Source organism: Falco cherrug, chromosome 10 (assembly GCF_023634085.1).
Source record: "Falco cherrug isolate bFalChe1 chromosome 10, bFalChe1.pri, whole genome shotgun sequence".
In the NCBI taxonomy this organism is placed as follows: Eukaryota; Metazoa; Chordata; class Aves; order Falconiformes; family Falconidae; genus Falco; species Falco cherrug.
This window is the reverse complement of record NC_073706.1, coordinates 35,468,853-35,488,143: the sequence shown is the minus strand read 5'-3', so window position 1 is coordinate 35,488,143 and position 19,291 is coordinate 35,468,853. Positions and strand designations below refer to the sequence as shown.

Sequence of the window (19,291 nt, the reverse complement as noted above, 5' to 3'; positions counted from 1 at the left end):
AAAAGAATAAAGATGGAAAGGGAGAATTAAAGAAAATCTTAAGTGATACGTTACCTGGTTCGGGTTTCTCTCCAATGCAGCTCAGCTTTCCATAGGTGCAAGTGCTATAAAAAAAGAGAATAGGTATGTTTGTGCTTTTCCTTGTAAAGTTTCAGCTTGTTTCCTAATGAATTTGAAATAATGAACAATTACCATGTGACAAAACAGAGAAAATGTGTTTTTTACCAGAATAGCTTGTACTATTCAAAACTATAAAATATTAGAGCAGATAAAAATACAAGTATGTTCTGTATAAAGACAGGTTTTCTCTGACCATTTGCCTCATTAAAAACTGTCCCTCAGAATAGTTCAGATTCCATTTATAATGGGAAAAATCTGAAATGGGATTATCAAGCATCTTTTACCATGGAATAAGTCTTGCACAGTCATGGATAAGAAAAGTATATATCATGAAGGAATATATGGATAAGAGAAAGTATGTGAGGTGGGAAGAGAGGGACGGAGGGAGTGACTGGGTGGGAGTTTGGCTGTTAGCCAAGGCTAGCCCACCACAGTATGGTTTGTTGAACTCCTACAGTAGCCTAAGTACAGTCTTCCAAACATGGATAGTCATAACAATTTTTAAGGATCTGTGATTTGTTGTATTGAAATTATTGGGGAGAGAAATGCATTTGATTTGAATAGATTGCCTAATGTGTATGTGGTTTCACGACTGCCTATATCCAATCTCATTCTTTTCTTTACAAATCTCTTACCAGACAACACCATTATCATGAATAACTTCTCCAGAAGACAGAGGCATTCCTTTGTAGTAACAAGGACAGCTAGAAGCAGGTACACATTTGCCATTTTCATCCATGTAGGTTCCATTCATGCAGGTGCAGCCATCAACTGGAACAAACTTGATGCTGCACGTGACATCAGGCTCACTCAGAGACCGGCAGGTGGGTTGACAGGAATCGACATTGTAAGTGTACTTCAAGGATTTCGGACACAAGGTGGTGTATTTTGCTTGAGAACAAAAAAGTGAGTTACATTTGTAGTTTATTTAAGAATCGATGTAGGTATAAATGCAGTTCTTATATATGATAAACATGGCAATGTATGTACACGTGCTTTACTGATATCCTCAATAGTGTAATTTTTTCTTTTTGTACCACTAGAGCAGAATATTCCCCTATAAATGTGTCACAGGTACAAATGTTTTGCCCAGGTTGAAAAAAGAAAAAAGTTCAATTATATTAATGCATGTCATGTTTTTTCTTCATTGCTATTTTTTTTTCCAAAGTAAATTGAGAAACATCCTACTTATTTTACTCCTGTTGCAAGACAAGTGAGGTCCATGTTGCTTCTGCTGCTTCTGAGCAAGCAGTTTAACAAAGCCTCTTTTTTCTATTCCTCCCTGCTTACTGCTTGTCTTTTATGGTATTCCCTTCCTCCTCAAATGCTTGAGTCAATGCTATACTTAAAACACAATTTAACACAATTTACTGTGCAAATCCCTGAAAGCTACTGTGTGGGGCCTCTGGACGGTCATTTTCAAGATGCAAAGGGATGTAGAACTTACTGCAGGCTTTGTTTCTCCATCCAGTGAGGAAAACTCCTTTAGCAGCACAGGCCCTGACATAGCTGGAAAGGGCAGCACACATGCAGTCCTCACTCTTCTCACAGTTACACGTGTCAAACATGCAGTTCTAGGGACAGAGGATGACAGATGATCATCGGATTGTTGTGTCAAAGCCATGGTGCTCTAGACTTTTTAGTGCCATGTTTGTTAGAGCTAAAAGTGAGTGTAATTCATATGCATAAGTAAACATATGCCTGGTTTTCATTTGAAGATTTCATTGAGTACTTCCAAAAAAGATGCTTTGCAAGGAGAGAGAGTAATTAGAGTCTGACAATTTTAAACTATTTTTTCTTTTTCTTGTTCTTTTTTACTTTTTCAGGTGCTGGTAGGTTTCCCAGCTACTTCCAGGTTGTAGTCACTGTGTCATATATACTTAGAACAAGTAGAGGGTATTTGATGCCACCCAGCTTTTAGGGCTTAGGCTCAGGAGTTTGGGTTCTCTGCATCAGAGGAATGAAGAAAACAAGAAGTCATTTAATGTGTTGCAGTGCCGGGCAAGGTCACTATAATGTTGTCATTCCGGAAGATGTTTGGTGAGCATAATCTTGCAGATTTTCAATAACAGGGAGACTTTGTAAAGTCCCCAGGCACTCTGTTCCAGAGCTTCATCACCTTGAATTCTTGGAACATTTTTGTTTGCACCTTATCTAAATCTCTTTGCTGCTTCTTACACACGTTTCTTGCCTTGCCCTTGGAACTATCCAAAAGCCTTCAGAGAGCAGTTCAGAGCAGCTGGGCAAAGTGCTAGTTAAGATTCTGACTAAAGACCTGATAAGGACTCCAGTTAATACCTAAAAATAGGTGCAGCAGGAATATACCTGTAAGTTTATCCTCCTGGGAATGAAAATGAAGATACTTTTACAAAGAAGTAATTATTATGAAGGGGATGTAAAAATGAACCCCTGGCTTGAAAAGAACTATCATGAATGCATCTCCTTCCAATTAGCAAATTATTCTCTCAGGTGTTAGTAACTCTTGATCTGAGTCTTTTTCTTTTAAATGGGAAAAAGTTAAGAGCCAAGTACCTTCTGGTAAACTTCTGGATTCACTGTCGAATGACATTCAGCAAAAGGTCCCATGGCATCAGAGAGCAGTCCACACCAATGCTGAGCATACTGGTCTGTGAATTGAAAACATGATAAGAATGTCTGTTGTACTTCATTGTCTAAACTCTTGTCTCAATGTAACTATAGTTCCTGCAGAGAAATTGTAGAAGCTTACTCTGCAGTAGAATTCAGCTCTGCATTTGCTGGAACACAAACAGCCTTTCACTTCCTCTATACAGAAACACGAATCTTCATAAACTGAATGCTCTTAATCTATGGTAGTTGTCATGGAATAAACTAACACATCCTTAGCTGAATTTTGAAAAAGAAGGTTCACATTGTGAATAAAAATATGCTAGTACATCTCAGAAATCGGAAGAGGGGCTTGTGAATGCTCAAAAATTACATATTTCATTGGCTGAAATAGGACCTGAGAGCCATGAAGCTCCGAATTTTAAGTCTGGTTCTCAGTTTAACAGTGGAAGGACCACACTAAGTCCAGCCTTCAGTGAGACTATGCACAGCTTTTTTCCTATATGGCAAACACTCTTTCCTAGGAATCGATCCCCAATAGGCTGATGGTTGCAGTTTCCCTTAAATAAGCTGGCAAACCACTTGTTTTCTTTATCCAAAGCAATATTTTTAAAGATCCAAAATATTTTCCTAGTTATTATTTATCGGTTGAAGCCTTCTAGTGTCAACTGAGGAAAATAGTGTCTGTGCAAGCTGTCCACTGCTATTTTGGTTCAGTGCTGGGTGGTTGATCAGCTTATTCCTCCTTTCCATCTTAAAAGAGACTAGAAGAGGTTACTGTATGCTGAGCTTACCATTCTGTATGCTGAGAGTACAGGGGTTCTCAAAGGTGTTTTGGGCATCATGACAATCAGCCCGAGTTTTCCAAGTATTGCCAAAGGCTGCTGAAGTACCCTCTATTACACCGCTGGTGGTTTTGAAATCATCTGTCTGCACGTCATTGAAGTTACCACAGAGACCTGAAAGGAAGCAGATGGGCTGTGAAAATCTCCTTCAGAGCGAAGTATACTGGGGAAGGCATTGTTGTGATAAGATCACTTACCACAGGTCTGCCCTTTATGTGATGGGTCCAAGTCTATAAAAAGTTGCATGAGAGGAACAAGCTGAACCTGTAGCTGAAGACCAAAGCTTGTTTGCAGAATGATGAAGAAAGATGATGGTCTGAAGATGGTGACATTCGCTAGGGACATAAGAACATATGAGTTATCATTTCATGTGAGATAAGCAGTTGAAATAACTGTTCATTATATAGAGGGATTCTACAGCTGTGTTTGATATGATCCTAATTTCTGAAGAACTGAGGGGAAAATTATTCATATAGGATTTCAAATCCAGCACCAAAGCAGGCTGTCTTTACCCTAAACAACAAATATATAAAAGTGGAGGCACTTCCTGTCAGGTGTTTTAAAATAAGGGGAAGAACACACACTTCTGTTGCTATTTAAAAGAGCACCTTTGCTCGACCAAAATGATACACCATGATTTAGTGGTAGACTTCTACCTGGACCTATTCTGTCTTTTCAAGGTTTGCTTTATTTTCAGATGCAGTAATATCTGAGAACTGGCATGAGAGAAAATCTCCAGTGATGAATGTGTACCAAGCAAAGGGACAGAGGGAGCACAGGGAACTAAACTGAAGATATTGGACTCCTGTTGCGAATCAGAATTTTTCTTTCCCCTTTTAGGGCAATATTTTGATCTGGACGTGTGCAATGATACTATTTGCTTGAATTAATTCTCCATCTCATCAGATCTTGCTAAAATTAGACCATAATTTTGCTAAAATTATAAGAGTTGAACAGGCAAATCCTATTACTTTCAAAATGAGTGACTATGCTCTATTGGAATATCTAGGGTTTGCTGCAAAGGTGACCAAAGGTGAAATTTGGCTTTAGATTAACCTGTGTAATAACATTTCATAGTAAAAAATTAGAAACATTACAGAAGTCTTCCAAAGAAACTTACCTGCAGAAAATGGGAGCTGTGTGTAGATCATATTCACAAATACACTGCCAGAAGGCTGGATCACAATGTTCTGCCCAAAAGAAAAGGCAATGATTATCAAGCATATTTAGGGAAGATTAAACACTTTCCAAATGTTTTCTATCTGGTATTGTTCAGGATAAAGGAAAAAAAAGTGGAGGGATCCTGTGATGATGTTCTATATATTTCTATACTATTTCTTTAATCTTTATTACTGTGGTCCATTGACTGTCAAAACAAACAAGCAAAAGACCAAAGACAACTAAACGATAGAAAATTTCTAAGATCTTGACTTCCGATGGACCTACTCTATTCTTAATTTTTCTTTGAATAATGTTCAAATGAGATAAAACAAAAAAATCATGCAGATTTCCTGTCTGTGCTGTTATGTGTCGTTTGTCTATTAAGCTTTGAAAACATCCCTGCAGAATGTTAGGTGCCTCCATTTTCGACTTACAGTTTGTCCCCCACTTAGGCTGATGGCGATGCCCTTGAGGCATGTCTCAGTGTCAGTCAGGCCACACTTGTGGATATCTCCCAGAACAGTAAATTCATTGCTGTCACAGAGCTAGAAGATAACAAAATATGTCGTTAAAAGGATTTGATATATTAAAATATTGTTATGTTAAAAAGGCTCACACTCAAATGACATTTTTTAGTAAAGTGAGTCTTAAAATATTGTTTATTCCTTTTCTTACTGTTCATATCTTCTTACATATATGTATACAGTCACCAGAAAGAAGCAGTTATAAAACACCAGACAGCTAATATTTAATTAAAGAACTAGTGGGAAGCATGGAGATGGTTTCATGGAACCTAAAAACTCAGTGCAATCCTAAAACAATGATCAAAGAACACAAAACTACTGCAGCATGTTCATTTAGTATAACCCTAACAGAAAGCCCCCTGAAATCCATTTAAGGTTCCGTGTTGACCCTCTGTGTTTCAGGAAGTTGATATGATAGCCAGTATTTTTAATCCAAAAAACCCCCAACCATTTTCCTTTAGTAAATTGCTTTAGCAAGGATTGTGACTAATTTTTACCTTGGTTAAAACATAGCTACAGTCTCCAAAGAAGGAATAATGTTTCTCATCAAATGTTGAAATGTGGGAGCCTCCTTCAATACTGCAAGTCCCGGGGCATGACTGGGTGACACAAGACCATTCACCTCCCACACAGGTACTGAAATGAAGAAGGCATTCAGTGCACTTGAGTAATACAAGTATAAATAAAATAAGAGACAATAAGACAGTTGATGCCTTGTTTTTCCTCTTGAAGCATTGATCATACTGTCAAAGAAAGCAACATTGCTTTGAAATCTCAGAATAAGTATGGGGCAGGCATATTTTTATTAGTGATATTTTTTTATATATTGCTGTTCATTTCCAGTGTTTGGACAGAATTCAGTCCTGGTGAACCTGGCTTCCATTCTGCTGCATACAAAGGATTGTCCCTCATCTCCATCAGCATGGCTTAAGTTTCAAACATGTTAGGTATTTCTTGGAAAATAGCATGCATGTTTGTGGTTCTTGTATTCATGGGTAGATGGGTGCATTTGCATATGCTTATGCAATAATACTTCAGTAACTATAATGATGCTGAAAAAAATATGTGTCATATCTGTCAAACACACATCTCAGATGTGATCTCCCACTCTGTCTAATGCAACGTGTCCCTAAATGTCACATCCTCCATAGTATTTACATGAGCACCCTAGTATTACACTGTAGTGCTGCAAAGGACCTAACACAGTAATTCACATTTTTAAATATCTTCAGTAACTGAATTGAATAGCCTCCTTTAATTGATTGGTCTTGAAATTGCAGTACCTATATCTAAACCCCAATTTTTACTTCCAAGTGTGAGTAGAAAACAGAGATATAAGTATCTTCTAAAAACACGTAATCAAGAAAACTTCAATTGATAAGTAGCCCCATTTCTTTTTTACAGGAATTTGGTAATTTTTCCCTGTCTTCCAAATGTTCAAGTAATGCACCTAAAAGGAGAAGTATGAGAAAGGGACTACATTACCATGATCTGCATTTAGATGAGAAGGAGACACCAGGAGCATAAGTTTCACCTTCATAGGTACAGTGGCATTGCTCACGGGGAATGCAGCCAGCACCATTAATGTCATCAAATACCATTCCTAGGGAAAGAAATGGTCTGTTACTCATTCTGTGCATGGCAGAACCTGCTTTTGTACATATATCTGGCAGATGCCTGAAAGCATGTTCCTTTTCTTCTCTGTAACACAGAAAATTAATAGAAAGTACTTTAAAATAATAGGATGCAAGTTTTGTAGGGATTGAAGGGCTATATTCCTTTAAAGCCTATCTAAAATCTTAGGGTGATCAAAAGAGCTCTAGGGAAATACCTGTCTGTTATGGACTTCATTAGAATGGAAGTAGAATTAACATTAATAGATAATGAGTTGGAATAGATTAACTGTTTGTAAGACTGCACAGGGACATGTTTGTACAGTAAATATTTTTATACCCAAAGGCAGAAGATTATCTGAGAGAAGTCAATGCTATTAGAGAAACAAGTGATAGTGAATTCTGTGAGATGTCATGGAGGATGGGCAGAAGTGCTGCAAGGGGTGAAGGTCCTACCATGCAGTCACTCGCAACAGCAACAGTTCTCAGCCCCAGAAGCAAGTGTGCACAAGAACATATTCGCATTGTTTGTCTTGTACTGATACTCAGTTCTCATGCATAATTCTCTGAAGCACCAGATTTTACCCACAGCCTAGTGCTCTCTCAGGTCCTTGTTTAGACACGCAGTACTGGACAGGGAGGGTTGTGTAAACTGGGGAACCAGACACATTTTTGCTAACACCAGACTTGTTATTGTGGGCAAAATGTGGTTAAACATTATGTACTTTGCTGGAACTGGATATGGATGCTGGGAATAGAATACTTCCCTTTATTGTTAGGAGCAAAGTATCTTATTCTCAGTTCAGTCATTATGTACATATCTCAGGCATGTTTGTTGTTTAAAAGGGCATTTTTAGTAATCTGAATAGAAATGGTGGATACTTCGATGATAATAACAGTGACAATGTGAGGAGAACGATACAGTGCAGGAAAGTTATTCCATGTATACAGGTGAGTGTTGTAGAGGGTTTGGGTATGAGAAAAGGGCAGGAAACAAGCTTGCCTGGAGGGCAGACGCAGCCGTCTGTACAATGATCTTCGCAAAGTGCAGATCGTTCTGGGTTGCTGCATGTGTCAGAGCAGGGGGAGCCACACTCCTTGTATTGCATGTTGAAAGGACATGATTTTGCTGAAAGCAGAAAGAGTGTTATAATGCTGACTTTTTCTTTGACATGTTGAGAAAACAGTATTTGCAATTTAGGATGCTTTCTGTCAAGATATAATGGGGGAATCCTGATCCAGGTGGAGGCTACAACACGTTCTATATATATCAAAACTGCTTAGTAATGTGAAATCCTCTAAACTTCCATATTCCTAAAGTCTTGAGTATGCTCAGGTTAGAACTGTAATTTCATGAAAATGACATGCACCTTTAAACAGCTGTCTTCTTCAGGAAAAAAAAATTCATTTACTTGAAGTTTATTAGATATGGGTAGTAAGCACAGATGAAGGTCCCTTCCCAAGATACTTACGACACAGTTCTGAGGTTCTCCAGTTCAGAGGCTGTCCACCTGCATGAGCACACTGCCGGGAGTATTCAGCAAAGGTGTTGCACATGCAGAAGTCAGCCATAGAGCTATCACAGTGGCATAGGTCTTGTATGCAAGTTTCAATGTAGTCCTGAACACTCACAAGTGCATTACAGCTTGTAAAGGCTTCACTGGTTAACACTGTCTCACAGATAGAAGCCTAGGAGGGAAAATAAAGAATGTAAAACAGGTGTTTAGAAAATATGAAACTAATTATTTAAGGCATGTAGCAGAACAAACCAAAGGTCCACCTGGTCCCAAAACTGTCCAACGGTAGCCATATGCAGATGTTTAAGGCAAAGTATAACAATAGGGCAAGTACATGTGGAACTCCTTTGATTACCTCCCATATCCCTCTATATCTTGAGTTACTTTCAGCTCCGGTGACTTCCCAAGCATTATACAGTTTCTTTATATTGACATCCTCAGTGAATTTCTTTTTCATGAAAATACCCAGTCTTCTCTTGGAAGGGGAATGCAACTTTCTAGCATTCACTTTAGCGAAGAATAAGAAAAAAATCTAGAAAAAACCTTTTCCAGACCTATAGTTCAGTCATATTTGTGCTATATTTTTTCCAATTCTAACTTTTCTCCAAAGAGAGGGATAATGTAATTTATATTGAGAAAAATAATTTTGAGAGAGAGGTTCTTACAAATTCAGCTGAGCAGTTCACTGTAACACCAGGAGAAATAGGATCAGCACACTGCTCTGTGGGTCCATCCATCTTCTGCCTGTTCCCAAACTGTATGGGTGTCAGTTTTGTCTCTGTGAAAAGCAGTCCAAATATTAGAATAAAATTTACTGGTTTACTGGCTTTTGCACAGAGATATTTTCTTTTGTGACACTTCCTGCTATGACATGAACAGTGATTATCACTCTAATATGAAAGGCAAAAGGAGATGGGGAATGTATACAAGGAACTGGATCCTAACTATTGGAAATGCATAGATAGTTGCATGTGGCACATCTTAAAAGATCTAACAGCGATGGAAGCAGCCTAATACACCTCAAAGCCTACTCTATACATAACTGACATCATAGAAATACATGAAGAAGTATCACTAGTTTTGCAGTTAATACAACCCACAACCCACGTTACAGTATACTGCTAAAGAAAGAAAAACAAAGCGCCAATACTTAATAATAATGCTTTTTATTACTTACTCTCTGAAATAAATTCATTGCTGATTGGAATTCCATTGAAGTCCCCACAAAGTCCGCAAGTTTGATTGGTGTATTTCGTATCTAGTTCCACCTAAAAGAAATGAGGAAAGGGAGCTTAGGTTCATAGTAATGTCAGCCTTGACGGTTAGGGACACAGCCTAGATCGATATTGCTTATGTACTTAGAATTTGGCGTATGTATGCTGTGCAGAGTGAGTCATGTGGTAACAAGGTAGGCACCATTGCCAAGGTCAGTGACCAGCAAGAAAAACTTGGTCTTATTCTACTGCATTGCCAGGTCTGGGATCTGACGAGTACACTGTGAGGTGGGAACGTGGTAACTGGGGCTTTATTGATCCTGAGCTGAGCTTGGGGGAAAAAAAAGGGAAATCGAGGAAAGACTGGAAGACAGAACAATACGCTAAAAATGGACACAAATCCAAATGTAACTAACGCCTGCTGGCTGGTTAAGACTGCAAAGATGTAAACAGACTAATTTCAAAATCCACCTTTCTGCCATGTTTTGAATGTTTTCTTACCAGGAGGGCGTCCTCTTCATTCCAAAGGAAGGTCAGTCCTAACTTGGCAGACACTTTCAGATAGCTGTTACTTCTCTCTATCAAGACTCCCATATGGCTGTAGGGCATCTGAACCCTGGAGAAAGATCACTTAATTCAGTGGGGGTAGGGACAGAATATCCATTGAACAGCCACACTGATATCCTTTCTCATTCTCTTTGAGAAGCATCAGCATGCATAGGTGGGGAAATTAGAGCAGTAACTAAATACAGCCAGCACAAGGTGATAACATTTTGGCTGTTCCCTATGCAATTGCTTCTTGTGCAAATAGAATGACCTTGCTTTCCCTGCTGTTCCTTTTGGCTCTATCTGTTAATGGTGTTTTACCAGGTAAATTCTTTTAGGTAAAAATTTTTACTAGGTAAAATGTTGGCATGTGTCTTTGGTTGTGTTGTTCAAAAAAGTGCTGGGAGGTTCTGTTTTGCAGGCAGTATGCTTCAGGATATTGCTATTTACTCCTTCAAGCCCTTGATAATAAAGGGATAGACTCTTCAGGCTTTCTGTGAGATGACTGCCATTCACAAAGGTGTACCCAAGATAACCTTTAGACTAGTTCACTGTACTTAGCTGTTATAATACACAACTCACTATGGGATAACTACTCAAATATTTACCCAGCCTTTTGGATGGGTTTCACACCCTATGCCAAAGTCAGTGCTACTGTTGCTACATAGAGAGCTGGTTTCCAGACCAGCTCGTTTTAAATGAACGCAGGTACAAGCTGCAGTCACTGCTTAACTGCTTACTGTTCAGTGCAAGGACAAAAGCTGTCAAAAATTCCTCTCAAGAATCCTGTTCTGGTAAAATTAACGGAGAGTCAAAACTTAAAGGGTGTAAAAACCTAACATTTTGACTGAATCCAGGTTACAGACTCAATTGTATATTTACATGCATGATTGTAACAGTGGGGCAGCATCTGGGATTTAGCTGGTCTGAACAAGATAGGCATGGGTAACCTGCAGAAATGGCACTTAGCTCACTGTCAGGCCCTCTTATTTTTGTTGATACTTCAGGAAGGACCTGAGCCCTCCAGCTGCTTGGGAGCAATGTGAGATTAGGTGGAGGAAAGGGATGCTTGCTCCAAGAGCCCACTGGAAGCGAGAGAAGTGAAGGCAGTTTCAAGTTATGAACATACGGTTTGTCATCAAGCAGGACAGAGCCACGGGTCAGTTCAATCACTACTCCTTCCAGCTTCATGATTACATGAGTGATCACGGTAGCGTTTTCCATCATTGTACGCCTGATCTGGATGTTGAAATCCTCATAGGGAGATTTGCAGTTGGATGTAAAGATGTAATTGCAGACCCCAGGGAAGTAAAAGATGTCCCCATCAAAGGTTTTGAAGTGGAAGTTACCCCAGGTGCTGCACACACGGCCATTGTGGGAGGGGTTGCCAGCTGTGGGTTCAAAATAAGTAGTAAGAATTTTCTGTAATTTGCTGTAGATACACTCCCTTCAGTTGCTTTTCCCCTTCTATTTCTTTCACTAGCTGCTGTCCAAGAAGCCAATCTTCTGTTTTCCTTCTTGTCAGGCTATTTGTTTATGGATCTGTTCTTTACTTAGTTCAGTTATCTTTTGTGTTTGATCTGTTTTGCATAGGGATATAGGGTCTAAGGCTGGAAGAGACCTCCCACGTCGCTATGTCCAATGCCCTGGTTCTGCGGAAAGCTACATTCTATATAAAACTTTTTCTAAATGTATGAAGTCCTAAAGTTTCACTATAAAACAGTTTAAGCTTAGTTTAAAACTAGCGGGTACTTCTATTAGGGAAGGCCACTTATAGGCGCATCCTTTGAACGTCTGGATTACCAGCATCTTCCAAAATACATTCCTGCCTTATGTATGCCTGGTTGTTCTTGTGCCAGTATTACACTTCACCTTGAAGGGGTCCCACCTCCCAGCTACTCCCCCCACTCACTGCAGAAATCATTTATCTGTTTTCAGCCTCCATTTCCTTACAAGCAGGCTCTCTGTCTCCCTGGTTATCCTCATAGTCCCTCTCTGCACCTCTTCCAGATTTACACTCATCCTGCTTGACCACGACTAGTCAGAATTGTACCCTATACCCCAGATAAGGTGTCTCACCAGTGCTTTGAACACACTGATATTTCCCTCTCTTTACTGGAAATATTGTGCAAGATTTATCCCGGTATTTTTATATATATATATACGTATATAAAAATTTTAAACCTTCTTTTTTTTTTTTTTTTTTTACAGTTGCATCGTATTAACAAAATGCAGGCTGAGTACTGGAGTCACATTTAGATTATCCTTGTTACCTTGTTACCTGACAAACTGACTACTTTTCTTGTTCATTTTTTGTTTTATGCTGCTGAAGGATCTTATACAATTTATTAATCAGTCATTCCATGCTCTTGATCAACAAGAATACAGATATCTGAGCCATGACATTTGTTTAACTTACCCTTTAGCTTCAGTGTGTTTTGAAAAGCTGGAATGATTGTCAGTTCTTGGGATTTCGAAGCCGGTGAAAAATCTAAGGAGGAAAAAAAGATCAAGTTTAATCTTATTAGAAGTCCTAAAAAATGGATAGAGATTGCCTAGTTTCTTTAGTGATTAACATTTCCTACTACTAATTACACTCTAAGGGGAAGTTTCCACAATGTTTTGTTGCTGGTTTTTACACAGGGCTTTGTGTTCTGTCTTTCTATATATTTTACTACCAGCCAAATCCCAAAGACCACGCTCTTTGGCTGTAGTACGTCCTCCCGTTATTTGTTCAAGACTCCCATCTGATACTGTCCCTGATATTCTGAAGTGAAAAGCAGCAACCTGCTCCTTGGAGCACAGTGTTGTAATAGTGATGCAGAAAAACCACTGCTAATGTCTGTCTGAAACTCGGCCTCTCAGTGCACTTAGCAGAAGTTACTGAGCAGAAAGTTACTGAGGAATATTAGAAGCTGAAGATGAGAAAGAGGAGCTGGGTTTTTGTCTGAAGTTCATGTCTTTCTTTGTGCTGAGATATGCAATTCTGCACAACCAACTCTTTAGTGGATTTTTTTTTTAAAACAGTTTAAATTCTGTGAAACTTTAATCATGTGCTTTTCATACAAAGACTTCCTATTGGTAGTATCCCGCCCTAAATTTTCCATGTCCAAATCCAATGTTTTCTCTTTGGATCCAGCAGTGAAAGAGATAGAATACTTAGAGAACAGGCAATGTGATTTTTTTTTGTCATGAGAGTCTGAGGAATTTAACAGTTTCACATTTGAAAGTACCAAAATCATAGAATTGGATGAATTCCAAACTGTAGATTGTGCAATATTAGCCACTGACTTCTGCATTTAGACCAAAAAAAATCACTAAGACATTTATGTGTTTTAGAAAGACAATCTCATTTAGTCTTGATGTAAGGATTTTAAGGAAAAACACACATATTACCTTGCCTGACAATCTATTCCAATAATTCAATGCACTTAATAGTAAGTTGTGGTACACTTCCAGTTTGGGTTTATCATTATTTTGATTGCCATCTAATGACCTCACAAATTACAGATTGTAAGGCAGGCTTCATGATTAATTGTTTCAGCCTATTAGTCATCACTAATATATCAGTCAGTGTTGTATCCTTCCGCTCTTATTTTGCTCTGTACGGTTATGGTGTTTGCTCTGTACGGTTATGTGTCGTGCATGAACTTGTAGTGCCTAATTTTTCTAGTGTTTAAGGTAGTTAAGGTTTTCTTACTCTCTCATGAGTGAAGCAGTCATCTTGACACAACATAAAAAATGTATCTTTTATTACCTGCTATCAAGTGCCTTAGTGATATGTATGTATACACACACCTCTTCTGAAAATACACTTTTAGATAGAAGGTATGTACCTTTCATGAAGTTAAAGATTAGATAACTGTATCATATCAGTAGACCAGATCCACTGGGCCAGATCTCAGAGGAAGTTGTCCAGTTTAGAGCAGTCAGAGATTGGCTGGGAACTGGATATACAGTTCAGAGGATTTCTCTGTCCTTTTTTTTGAGGGGGAGTGAGGGGTGGGGTGGGGCGTTCTACCTGGGAATAAGGCTGTAGTAATCTTATTATTTATCAAATGAATTTGGGACAAAATCTTAGAAATAGATCATCATCATAAAAATACTTACTTTTTTGTCGCTGCAGGAGGGCTTCAGAAACATAGTCTGATTTTGTTTGATGTTCATCGTCCTGGGCTTGAACTGCAGAAGAGTGGAGGAAAATGTTAATGCCTAACTTTCTTGAGTTCCTTCATAATTTCTCAATTATATCTGTTTAAAAATGCAACAGTCAGTATATCAAAAAAACAGCAAAGCTATATTCATGTACAGGAGGTCAGATTTGCATCAGGACCTGTGCTACATGCAACCATGATGGCTGTGCACCACTCCTTCAACTTTTTTTTTTTTTTCCTCATAAATTGCTGCAGGGAAGCCATCAAAAACATTCCGTGATAATTTGAGCAGATCCTTATTCTATGTACTTTTGTCACGGTACCCCTGGATGTCCTTATAAACTTTTCAGAAAAAGACTTCATTTTCTTAGTTTTAATGATCACTGTGTACTTTAAGCATCAGTAAAACCCTTTGTCTAGCCTGAGGGCTTTAAAAGCAGGTCTCTTTTGTAAAGGAAGAAATATTTTTAGAATTAGAGGACTGATTTCTGTCCTCTCTTACTGAAAGCCAAAGTTACTCTGTATTTTACAGTTTGAAGCACTTTTTTTAATAAGTAGCAGAAGGAAAATAAATGCACAACCCACACAGAAAGAAATAGGTCTTTCCAATAGATACATTTGTGACTGATGACTTTGCCCCAAAGTAAATTTTTTTTGTTTCCAGCAAAGAAATAATTTTTCATTCCATTCCACTGCAGCATCAGAATAGGAACACACACAACACCTGCAGGGGCCAGAGGGGCTTTTAATGCACCGCTTAGTGAGAGCTCATCAGAGGGCAGGTTGCAGGGGAAGTTGTGCTGGCCAGAGAAAACCGAAAAGGCAGGCAAACCCTCCACTGCATCCCACAAGGAGAGCAGTGGTGGGGAGCACCACTAGAGGGGCTGAGGCTGAAATCAGAGCTGTAGGTTGCTCCCAAGTCCCTTCCTTTTTGCACCAGCTGAGGGGCTGCAGCTGGTGCTGGAAGGACACATCATGCCTGTTTTTAAGCTATGAACCATTCAATACTCCTGGGCTCCTCTTCCCCACTACCTAGCCTCAGAGAGATGTTTGCTTCTCTCTCTGTGCACTGCATGGCTCCAACTCTCTGCTTCATGCCATATGCATTGCAGACTCCTGTTTCCATTGCATGGCGCAGTAATGCTACAGCTAGTGTTTTGATGTCAAAGAATAGCCCATCAAAAGCACTTTTTAACTTAAGTTAATGTGGAGTTATCTGGAAGTAGGAAAAAATAATACAATAGGATCTGCATCTGAAACCAAAAATGCACTAAAACTAACATTGTCGTTATCTTAAACTTTAAAAGAAATTAATAGGTGAAGTATATGTAAAAAAGATCTTCACTCATGTGCAAGTATTAAGTGACCTCCTAGAATACTTAAGGCAACTCCATTTGTTTTGACCCCATCAGAAACCAGCCCTGTGCTCCAAGCATTTATGCAATCAAATGTGTAAAAATAGATGAATTTCCAAAATCCGTTGTCCATTATTTTTCAAACAAAATCCTTCCTTTTTTCAATATTGTATCAGCAGCTGATAAAACAAACAAGATCTTTACCAATGCATACAGACAGACTCCACTGATTTGTTTGTGCCTAAAGCCACTTTTGCACCTTTTGGATTGTGTATTTAGAAATGCTGTACCACCATGAAGTGGACATCAAAAGCTAAACATGAATCTTGAGGCATTTTGGTAGAAATGTAATTTCCAGCTGAGTTTCACTGAATTCAATGGAGCCATTCCAGATTTTGACTGAAGAAAATACGATGAGAGCATGGAATACAGTATCATTTTTCAAAGCAGTTAATTTCCTCTTCTTAGGAAGGGAAGTATTTGTAACAGAAAAATTTTGCATAAAGGTGATAGGTTCATTAGCTTCACAAAGCCAAGAAAAAAATATTTCAGACTCCAAAGCAAGTTATAAATTCTTTAGAGCAGTAAAAACAGCAAGCAAGTGAATCTTCCTACCTTTGATCTGTATGAAGGCAAGTGCTAATACCAATATCCATAGTGGTATTCGTGTCCCACCACCTGTGCCCATCTTCTGGAAGTCCGGTAGAAACTACCGAACAACCTGCCTCTGAGGAAATACCTGTCTGCTCCGGAGACTTATATAGTGAGGGAGTAGGTTTTGGCTCAGTTCCCAGATTGTTTCACAAGGTTCTTAAAAGGTGGGGCTTCAGACATTTTAGTTTTCCTTTACAGGTGCACAGGTAAATAGAGGATGCTCTGACTTTTTCTCAGGTATTTGCACTCTAGGAGGAGTCTTCTTTCTGCAGATCTTTTTGATTAAATGTCAAGCAGTGAGCAGGAATAATTTTTGCTTAGGCTTAGTCTTCCCAAATTGTTGTATATTATAGGATAAATACAATTTAAGGGACTTCTGAGTGACTTTTGAGCAGGAACTTGGAATGGATTACCTCACTATTTTTAATTTTCCTCCTTATGATAAATGATGGCAACTTAACTTCTCAAAAAACCTAAGGAAGTTCTGTCTGACAGATTTTTTAAAATGAGTTTCTATCTCTCTATGTAGCTACTTTGCCTGTGAAAAAGGAATAATCAAATGCCATCTGAGGTCAGCACAGGCCAGGCATGACACAGGACTATACAGTGAAAGTCCTCCAGCATTGCAGAGTCAGTAATAAGGACCTTTCCCTGAGGGATTCCACCTCTCACATGGGCAGTTTTAGTGCTATTTCAGCTGTTTCTCTTCTGAGTAAACGTGATTTCACCATAACAAATTAGACTGATTCTACCTACAATAAAAAAATTTAGATTTTCTTGCTGATTGCTCTTCCTAGACACTCAAAAAGACTGATTCATAAGAATCTCCTTTGAAATGTTCCTTATCTTAGGAACAATAAGAGAGTGAACAATGTTTTGTGAATATATTAATGTATTAATTTACAGCTATATTACTTTGGTGAATTAACCTTTTATAGTGTTTTACCCTGGGGTGTAGAGAAACACAGCCTTTCAGTAGAAGGATGGATCCCATAATCCCACATGAGATCAAACAGTTTCTGCAGAGAAGGTGGTACTGGGATGGTCTCCATATTCTCAGTCAAAATGATAAGACATAATGGGGCTTAAAACTGGGAATGAAGTTTAAGTTAGACATTGGGGAGAAATTTCCTTTTTTCAAGAGTGATGAAGTACTCAGATACGTTGCTTAAGAAGGCTGTCAAATTTCTATCACTGGTGGTTTTTAGGAACAGATTAGAAAAAGACCTACCTGAGAATGGTGTCAGTGTAAGTGCTGTTGATAGTGCCCTGTAGCAGGGGAACAGACTAAATGGCCATTTAAGATTCCTTCAAACATGATTTTCTATTATTTTTTTTCTGAAAAATAATATGTATTCCCTCTGTTGGAGCAGTTATATTTGAGGAAGTAATGTCAGCATTAAGACAAAAATAAAAGGCATATTTTTTCCCCTAAGCAGTAAACAGAAGCAAAATAAGATGCTATCTTTCCTAAACACTGTAAAAGTACAACTAGTTATTAATATTTGAATAAAAGTGACATAACTAAATAAAACTGGAAGTGTTGAGGAAAATAATTGGTCAGCTTCAGTTGTGAGTTATACCTCTGGTAAGTTAATTGATGTATAAGTCTGTAGAATTTACCTTAGTATTGCTTATGAGGAAAAGAAGATAGGTGCAAGATGCTTTTACATACAGAAATACATGCAGTGAAAATCTAAGGGCAATGGTATCACCTCTAACAGTTATTATCAAAGTTCCAGGATGAAGATCTAAAAAAAAAATAATTTTAAGAGAAAGAACTGGTGTGTGATTAATTATAAAATCGTATGGTAAACTCAACTGATAAGCTTATGAAGTGATTCTGTTGGTAAGAAGAAAAATATGCTTTATGAATCATTACATTGCTTATCACTGAAAAATCAGTTCAAATCACCAGCTGCTATTCTGTGGTCTCATATACACAGGTTAACATTTCCTGCATGTTCAGGGAAGTACTGAGACCTCTGAGATCCCAGTTTGGTCACTATGATGATGCCCTTTCTATGGTCATCACAAACTAGGTTGAAAACAGTTTCAGTTAAATTGCACCCCTTTGACTGAGCTTTAAGGCACCATCAAAAGTAGTTGCCTATGTTTGCATTTTTGCCTGAAAGTCTCAAACCTCTTGTATGTCATGAATCACATTATCTTTACACTCCTAAGTGGTTACTTCATTCATTAATCTTCTTGCCATGTTAACTTCCATTATCTTGTGCTGATTATTTCTGCAAATCATTATAAAATGTGTCAAAATATGATACTTGCAAAAATAATTTCCAAATATTTATGATAAGTTAATTTAGCAGTATTAATAATTATTCAAAGAAATAATTACTCTTCAAATTGTATTTCACCACTATTCACTCATTAGATTTACACACTTGACATGGAAGAATATTTTTCGAAGACTGGCTTGGAGCAACATGTCCAGGTTTGTGTAACTGTTTATGATCAAATACAGTTGACTGCATAAGCAGAAGTATTAATATATTTTGAAAATTGATTGCTGTAAGTTGTTGGTGTGTTGTTTTTTTTTAACAGAAAAGATAAAGGATTCTAACATTGTACTTGATCTGAAAAGGCTGACACTTCTTTCTTTCCTGAATCTGGTTCTTCATAAGAAAAAATGAGACCCTCATCTTACTTTCATACAGCCTCTCTTGTAGAATGCAGATAAAATGTCATAGCTAATTTGGTTAACTTTCAGGTGCAGTAACGATGGAAATCAGTGTCTCCATTTATATTTCTAAGAGACAGAATGATGGACTCATAGAGACATGCAGAAGGTGTCTAGTCCACCTAGTGCTCTATTGGAGTAGCTTCCTTTTGAGGGAAGAATGAAAACATTTGTAATTGAAAGAAATTCTGACATTTCCTCTGTGCCAGCACTACAATGCAAGTTAACAAGGATGTCTCTGCTGGGCTTTTCTCAGGCTGGTCATTTGTCCACTTCTGAGGCTGAGTTTAAGCTCCAGAATTAG

At 38.2% G+C, this 19,291-nt stretch overlaps 1 protein-coding gene across 1 annotated transcript in view; it reads right to left on the bottom strand.

Annotated features, from left to right (window-relative positions):
• The window catches only part of LOC102053473 (mucin-5AC), a 49,395-nt gene extending 33,989 nt beyond the window's left edge, over positions 1 to 15,406 (bottom strand). Inside the window, exons 1-19 of the mRNA XM_055722577.1 lie at positions 15,313 to 15,406; positions 14,237 to 14,308; positions 12,546 to 12,617; positions 11,256 to 11,517; positions 10,082 to 10,196; positions 9,544 to 9,634; positions 9,032 to 9,144; positions 8,322 to 8,538; positions 7,853 to 7,978; positions 6,722 to 6,839; positions 5,734 to 5,872; positions 5,147 to 5,257; positions 4,672 to 4,741; positions 3,749 to 3,886; positions 3,501 to 3,665; positions 2,653 to 2,747; positions 1,568 to 1,694; positions 756 to 1,011; positions 55 to 104 (exon numbers count right to left, since the gene is read on the bottom strand). Of these exons, the coding sequence (XP_055578552.1) occupies positions 55 to 104; positions 756 to 1,011; positions 1,568 to 1,694; positions 2,653 to 2,747; positions 3,501 to 3,665; positions 3,749 to 3,886; positions 4,672 to 4,741; positions 5,147 to 5,257; positions 5,734 to 5,872; positions 6,722 to 6,839; positions 7,853 to 7,978; positions 8,322 to 8,538; positions 9,032 to 9,144; positions 9,544 to 9,634; positions 10,082 to 10,196; positions 11,256 to 11,517; positions 12,546 to 12,617; positions 14,237 to 14,308; positions 15,313 to 15,406 (2,431 nt within the window). The remainder of the gene's footprint in view (positions 1 to 54; positions 105 to 755; positions 1,012 to 1,567; positions 1,695 to 2,652; positions 2,748 to 3,500; positions 3,666 to 3,748; positions 3,887 to 4,671; positions 4,742 to 5,146; positions 5,258 to 5,733; positions 5,873 to 6,721; positions 6,840 to 7,852; positions 7,979 to 8,321; positions 8,539 to 9,031; positions 9,145 to 9,543; positions 9,635 to 10,081; positions 10,197 to 11,255; positions 11,518 to 12,545; positions 12,618 to 14,236; positions 14,309 to 15,312) is intronic.
• Between the last annotated feature and the right edge of the window lie 3,885 nt (positions 15,407 to 19,291).